This window comes from Nestor notabilis, unplaced genomic scaffold, assembly GCF_000696875.1.
Source record: "Nestor notabilis isolate BGI_N333 unplaced genomic scaffold, ASM69687v1 scaffold7628, whole genome shotgun sequence".
NCBI classification, from domain to species: domain Eukaryota; kingdom Metazoa; phylum Chordata; class Aves; order Psittaciformes; family Psittacidae; genus Nestor; species Nestor notabilis.
In genome coordinates, this window is record NW_009941651.1 from 8,319 (window position 1) to 15,987 (window position 7,669).

The 7,669-nt window shown below is 51.5% G+C and overlaps 1 protein-coding gene across 1 annotated transcript in view; it reads left to right on the forward strand.

Annotated features, from left to right (window-relative positions):
* The first annotated feature begins 434 nt into the window (after positions 1-434).
* The window catches only part of PCBP3 (poly(rC) binding protein 3), a 37,100-nt gene continuing 29,865 nt past the window's right edge, over positions 435-7,669 (forward strand). The window contains exon 1 of the mRNA XM_010021001.1: positions 435-500. Coding sequence (XP_010019303.1) covers positions 435-500 — 66 coding nt within the window. The remainder of the gene's footprint in view (positions 501-7,669) is intronic.

The window sequence follows — 7,669 nt, forward strand, 5'->3', positions numbered from 1 at the left end:
TTGTACAGAGGGGCTTGGAGCAACCTGCTCTAGTGGAAGGTGTCCCTGCCCGTGGCACGGTTTGGAGCTGGAGGAGCTTTAAGGTCCCTTCACCCCAAATCGTTCTATGATTCTATGACCCTCCACAGCCGTGCTCTTTGGATGACTTCCCTTGTTCATGGATGCTGGGATAGGACCTGCCCAAACCTGCTTTTCATGCAGAGAATAATCCAAACAGGGCTTTGCTGCCTGCCCTACACACAACCTGGAGGTGATGCTGCCCATCCTTTTGTCCCTCCCAACTCCAGCTATGTTTTATTTGTCTCTGAAATTCCCTTCTCCTGGGTGGTGAAGCAGCCATCAGATGTCCTTCCCCTGTGCTGTGCCTAACCTCTACCACATCCTGGTCTGCAGGCTCCTGCTGTGGACCCCCAGTTTCCATCCTGCGCTCAGCAATGCCCTTTTCTGGTGCAACTGGACCCTCTGAGGAATCCCTCTGGAGCTCGAGGCCAGCCTGCAGGGTAAGGTAAGGTGAGCTCAGTCCCTTTCCACATCCTGCTTCGGGGGGTGTCTTCTGCACTGCGCTCTCCCTTAGGCTGTAAACCACAGTGAGGATGTGGTTGGGCTCTGCAGAGAGAGGAACTGCTGCACTGCAGGGACCTGGCTCTGGGGGAAGGGGTTTTGCTCCCTGCATGGTCCAATGCTGCTCACAGGGCTTCGATGAGGGGTGTGTTTTGCCGCTGGGGCCTCTCTCTGCATCGTGCAGTTCTCCTGTCCTGCTGCCACTGCCCTCACTGCACTTGGCTGCCTGCTTTCTGCCATGAAATAAGGGTCCATTAAAACCAAGCCAAGGAGCTCAGTTGGGAAGTGCAGAGACAGGGTCATTTTCATCAGCCACTCTTGCTTTTGTTACTAAAATAGATCTGCTTTGGCCTGGGGCCGTTGTGTTGTCCCAGGCATTGACTATCACAAATGGACAGCGGGGCAACATTTTCCATTAGTGAAGAAGAGGAGACACATCTCTGAGGGAGAAGGCAGCTCCATAAAGCAGAAATGTTTCAGGCACAGACAAATCCACCTCTCTTCTTTCTCTTTCCTTTTCAAAGCATCGCTAATCCCTGTTTTCCTCACGTAAAATCCTGGGAGAGACCGGCCAGAGCAACACCCTGTCCCTGCAACAACATGGTGCGTTTTGGGTAAGGGGATGGAGGTTTCTCAGGAGAGCTTCAGGTGATTCAATAAGGTGCAGCAGGACCCAAAACCTACCTGGAGGCTTGTCCGTGGTCACTGGTGATGTGTGGTGGGTATTCGTTATGCCTGGTCTCGAGCATGCATCATCTGAGGTCACTGTCTGCAGCTCCTGTGTGCTGTGGGCAGCCTCTGACAGACACATCCACCTCTTCAGGGTCGTTTTGGGGGTGGAGGGTGGCTTTGTAGCTGCTGGTTGCCTGGAGGCCACAAGCTGAAGGAGGATGTGCTTGGGAGCGCATCCCCACAGGGCCCGGTCTCTTCCCTACTTGCTGGCATCTCCCTGAGTGCAGCAGGTCTTGGGGAGGGGAATCCCTATTGCCAAGCCCAGGAAAACCAGGACTTGTCCTTGCTGGGGGAGCTGAGTGTCCAGCCTGAGACCAGCTCCCCAGACTGTCCTCCCCACAAGTGCTCATAACCCCAATCTGTCCAACAGTTGCATTATCTTCTCTTAGCGAAGATGCTTTCCTGCAATAAGTGGTTATTAAAGCATCACCTTGATAAACATCATAACATCCCCACCAGGAAGGTGTCTTCATTTTTCTGCCTTCCCATGCTTCCTGACCAACATCCCATCCCTTCTCCCAGCCCCTCTCTCACATCCACAAGTAGAATAGCATCCTGGGGTCTGTGCAAGCCAGCAGCTTCTTTCCCAAAGCAAAGTGAGGTGTTGTGCTCATTCGAAATGCTAAACCCTCTTCAAGGCTGTGTCTTGGACCTCTTACCCCATGGGATTTCATCCTTTGAAGGCAGAGTTGATCCTGTGCATGTAGTACCATGACTATTGTATAGGAGATCTACAGGTGTGAGGAACTCCTGGAAGAGGACTTTGGTTTTGGAGACCACTTGGCACTGGGAAACTCTGCTCCATCTCACATCCATGAGCGATCGGGGTGGCCCAAGAAGCTGTGGAGTTAGCAAGGTGCTCTGGTGGGAAGTGTCCATGTGGGGGGACACTGCTTTCGTAGGGGAAAAGGCTTTGACATGGTTTAGTGGTGGCCTTGGTAGTGCTGGGGTAATGGTTGGACTTGATGATCTTAAAGGTCTTTTCCAACCTGGTTGATTCTGTGCCTCTATGATGGCAACACAAGGCTGGGGGGGGGTGAGGGGTGGGGACGTGCCCACTAGTGGCAAACGATTTCCCAGTTTGACCCTTCTGCTTAATGTGAACGTGAAGGTGAATGAGCAGCAGCATCGATCCAGGATGCGGGTGATGAGCGCGGTGCCCTGCGGAGAGCTCGGCCCCCAGTGTCCGCTCCCTTTCCCACCGTTCTATCCCTGCCCTCCCCTTCACGCCTTTCCAGAGTGATCAGTCAGAGCGTGGCACCCCAGGCCACCGACCTTGCTGGGGGCCAGGGGGACACCATATAGGTGCCTGCAGAGAGCTGCCCTGCTGTCTGATGGGCTTCTCCCAGCCGCGGCTGCCTCTCTGGTAAGCATCTGCCTGCCAGCAGCTCGGGGTGCAGGGATGCGCATGTTGGGGTGTTGGTATTGATAATGGAGGATGGAGCCAGGAGGGGGCTGGTCTCTGCTCCCAGGGAACAAGGGATGGGACAAGAGGAAACGGCCTCAATCTGCCCCAGGGCGGGTTTAGCTGGAGCTGAGGAACAATTCCTTGCCCAGAGGGTGCTCAGGCATTGGAACAGGCTGCCCCGGGGCGGGGCGGGGGCCCAGGGCAGGGCTGGAATCACCATCCCTGCGAGTGTTCACAGCCCGGGTAGCTGAGGCCTCAGTGCCAGGGGTGAGTGGTGGCCTTGGCAGTGCTGGGAATGGTTGGACTGGATGAGCTTAAAGGTCTTTTCCAGCCTGGTTGATTCCATGATTCCATGCTGTGTGCCAGGAGGCATTTCTCGTAGGTGATGAAGTGGTGTGCCCAGCCACACACTGATTCATTGAGTAAAGGGTGTCTTAACAAGCAGTGATGCATTGATGGGGTTTAATTTGGACTCGGCTTGCAGGGCAAACTGGATCTTGAAGCATCTCCATGTTGCTTTTAAGTCTTTAGCTAAGATGTTTTGGGAAACCAGACCTGAGCAGAGGTTGGAAACCTAGAACTCGTGCTGGCTAATCTGTAGGAAGCTTGTTCTGAGGGAGGGGAAAGAAAGCTGCTGCTCCTTCCCTCCCCATCTTCTGTGGCTTTCGCCACAGATTTCCCGCAGCTGAAAATAACAAACCATTTTAATCTCAGTATTGCTTGTTCTGATCTTTTAATCCAGCTTGCTTTCTGCCTAAAATCATTCCTCCACCTGCCTCTCTATTATATAATTATGCAGAAGATTACTCGGGAGCCAGATTTAGCTGGGCAGCACTGGGGAAGGCGGCGAGCTGTGCCCATGGAAGGTGGGGGGATTCTTCTCTCCCTTTGTCCGTTGTCAAACACGGGAGGGGACAGCAGTGAGCTGAGTGCTTTTGGCTGTCTCTGTGGCTTGGGTTTGAGTATGGGAAGTTTCTCCTCCCTCAGTTTGTATTTGTTGGAATAAAATGCCCCATCGGCTTGGCTGGTGGCTGGAGAAGTGCAACCCTCCTGTCCAGAGGGGGTTTCGAGTGAAACCTTGCACTTCTCTATGCTCTTCGGGGCATTTTATAGCTCTTCTTCTGTCTTTAAGAACAGTGTGGTGGCACGGTCTGGCCTTGAGAAGGGCTTGGGACTGAGAGAATAGGGACTGAGGGAATAGGGACTGAGCTCCTGATGCTTCCCATCCCTGAGCAGAGCTTTGTGCAGGGGAACCAGCAGTGCTGGGTTGGGATGTGACTTGGAGCAACCTGCTCTAGTGGAAAGTGTCTCTGCCTGTGGCAGGGGGGTGGAACTGGATGAGCTTTAAGGTCCCTTCTAAGCCAAGCCTTTCTATGATGCTATGATTCAATGATTCTATGATGATTCGGTGATTCCACGATTCTATGGTGGTGATGCCAAGAAGACATGAAGGTGGCCAGAGCTGCTGTTTTTCACCAATGCCCAAGCTCAGCTGGTTCTCAAGAAGCCTTAGGTGTTACCATTAGATAAGGGCGCAAACCCTTGGATGATAGTATGGTTGGAGACAACTTCCTCACTTCTGACTGGTGCAACCTGTGGCCTTGAGCTGTGATGGGAAAAACAAGAGGATGTCTTGGGCTCCAAAGTACCTTTTCCATTCCCCAGCCTGAGTGTCCTGATGCTGATGGACTGATACCTGCAGTTACCAAGGAAAAGCCATGAGCTGCTTGGCCTGGGGACTACGTCTGGCTGGGATCTGGTGGCTCAGAGCTGCTGTCCCTTGGGAAATACAGAGCTGGGACAAGGAGGGACCCTCATCACCAGTCAAGTCAGACACTGGGAGCTGTGGCTTATCTCGCCTTGCTCCACAGGGCCTCAGGGTCCCTGCTAGGGCAGAACATCCCCAGAATTGTGCTGTGGCTTAGGTTTCATGGGGGAATAACACTTTGAAGTGCCCTTTGAGCCTTGCATAGCCATGCACTTGGTCCTTCTTCCTAGAAAGTTGTTGCAGCCTCCAAAGCAGGACGCTCGGAGCAGCTGGTTAATGCAACCACTGTGCATTAACTGAGAGGGCAGGAGAGGATGGGATCAGGAGCACCACGGGGGCACAAGATAACCTCTTTTTGCAGTGATGGAGCAGTTGTAACACATCCCGTTTCCTCCAAGGTTCAGGAAGCCCACTGAGCCCTGGGGGCTGCAGTCAGGGCTTCAGCCTGGTCCTTGCTGCTGCTGTCTCCGAGATGAAGGATTTAAGCCCAGCAGCCAAATGTGCATTGCTGTTGCCCTCCTCTCCCTCCCGGATGCTCCATCCCTGGAGCGGGTGTGCAGGCACCGCCACTCTGTCAGCATCCCTACATCTGCCTCCTGCATATGGGCTCTTCTCAGATCCCAGCTCCTTTCTCCTTCCCTTGGAAAAGCGTTGGCTGGTTCGCCCTCATTGCCTCGGGGCAACCTGATTTGCTCAGTGGCCTTTAAAAACAAACCCAAAAGAAACCCAAGCCCACTGGAATGACAAGGACATGAGCAGTGGGGGCGCGTCTCCCTTTGCCAGCAAACCAAGGGATTTGGGAGAAAATAGGTCACGTGCCCTTCATCCCATGCCACGTGGTGGATCTCCCAGGGCCAATGAGGTTCGGAGCCCTCTGCGGAAAGAACAAAAACAAATCACTGGGATTCTTTCTTCCTTCCTCCCCCCCCCCTCGCCCCCGTTGCATTTCTCATCCTTTCCAAACGTGGAAAGACCGGCCATCTGTGCGGACCCCCCATCAGCATAAAGCAGCTCTTTGGAGACAGGTAAGAAGATGGCAATGATCGTGTTGGTGGGTGACCACCTACCGTGGGCAACTTCTAGCGATGGGAATCGGGGAAGAATCATCGACTAAGTCAGGTCTGGGGCTCCACTGTGGGTTAGAAGAGCTTGGGATGCTTAAGAGCTGTCTTAAGTGAACCTCTCATAGAGGGAATCTGTGTTGAAGGAGGTGGAATTAGAGGAGAAGGAGGTGCGCGAGCGAGTCAATGGCTGCTCCTCAAGGCTCTCCTAGGAGATATTTGCAGAGTATCTTGGCAACGTTGTGCACTGTTTTGGCTTTTGCTTTATTTTGATCCAATTGGATTTTACCTATTTAATGCCAAAGGTTGTATCCCTGGATTGGGAAGCGTCCGGCTCTGCGTTAACCAGAACCTTCAGCCATTCCTAATGCGTGTGATTTACAGAGCGGGCTTTGGACAGTGTCATTTGGGTGGGAATTGCCTTAAAGCAGTTGATACTAAAACACCATAGATGTTCATCACATCCCCTTTGATTTCATTTGTACCTTTTTGGTCCTATTTCCATGATTTTTCGTTTCCTTGTGCTGGGGAAATTAGATTGGGAAAGAGGAATCCCTTTGATTCTGAGGCTTTGTTTTCAGTTTGCCTTCACATACCCATTTTACTCAGGGTGGCAAAATTCCCTCCGACACCGTCACGTTCCCATTTCATTTCCTTTGATTACCCCATTGTTTGCTAGGTAGAAAAGTGAAATCTGAGTTGCAAAAGTTATAAAGGACTTAAATGCTGTTAAACTCAATCCCCAAATATCATCCTCTTCTTAAAGAGGGAAAACGTTCTCAGATGGATTTTTCTTGGAGCGGGAATTTTCTGGGATAATGTCCTTTTAATGTGAACCAGATTAGAAAATCTCGGTTTATGAGTCAGAAGTCACCAAAATAAAGCAGAAACGGTGGATTGAGGGCATTGTGTTTAAGTTGCCATAAAATGATTGACCTTTGCTTTGACAGATGCAAAGACAGATGCCTGCATTTTGCTACAGAAACCCAACCCTCGGTTTTCCCTAATATCTGAGGTTTGGCTTTTAATACAGAATCCAAACCAATTCTGTCATATTCCTGATGCTTTGAATCTCAGCTTTCCTCCCCTCTTTTATGGATTAATTCCTATAAACACTTTTAGTCTTCTCAGATACAGAAGAAATTCTATCTTCCTGAGAAATAACTGTTCTTTTAAGCTGGTTGAATGGAGATGGCATTTCTTTAGGAATTAAACCCATCATTTCAGGGTGGGAAAAAAAGGCTATGGATCAAGGGAAAAAAACCCCAACACCCCAAAACAACTCTTTAGGTGTTTTTGACATGATTTTAATGTCTCCAAAACGTTGGAGAAGCTGTGGGGTTTTAGTGCATAGGATCAGAAACAGGGATGCGGTCAGGATGGGTTGTGCAGAGTGGATGGAGTAAACCATGTCTGTGGTGGCCAGCACCCGTTTGAGGTGGGAGAAGAGGGGACGTGGGTGCCTGCACGGTGAGATGCTCACCACTGTGCAGCTCTTGTGGGTAGCTACCAGAGATGCTTTTACCCTCCCTGGTTTTGTGGTCCCAAGAGTGATATTTCTCAGGTGATGGTTATTTATTCCATTATTTTAATTATTATTTATTATATTTTCTTCCAAGTTGGGAAATGGGTGTTTGTTGTGAAGCAGGCACCAAGCTGGCCAGCTTGGCTCCCTATGTCAGGGGGGGCTCATGCCTGGAGCACAGGGACAAACCCAACCCCAGTGGGGCAGAGCGCTTGCAGCCCCGGCTCCCATTTGTAGCCCAGTGTCTGCTTTGGGAGCAGCCGAGGATGCTTTCCCCAAAAAGGAACCCCATGCACAGGATGGAGACTCTGCCACCCAGCCTCATATTCCTGCAGTGCAAGGGTGGGTGGCAGCCTGTGTGGTTTGAGTTTGCCAGGCTTCTGCAGCTGCTTTTTGGCTAGCTGGAATAGAAGGTGAATTTAAACGTGTCCCTGATGGGTGAGGGCTGTGAGCTTTTCACAGCTCACCAAGATTCATGCTGAACACATCCATCCTCTTGCAGTGATTGCGCACACAGACACATAGGAGCTCAGACTGGTTTGGGCTGGAAGAGACCTTAAAGCTCATCCAGTCCCAACCCCCTGCCACGGGCAGGGACCACTTCCACCAGAGCA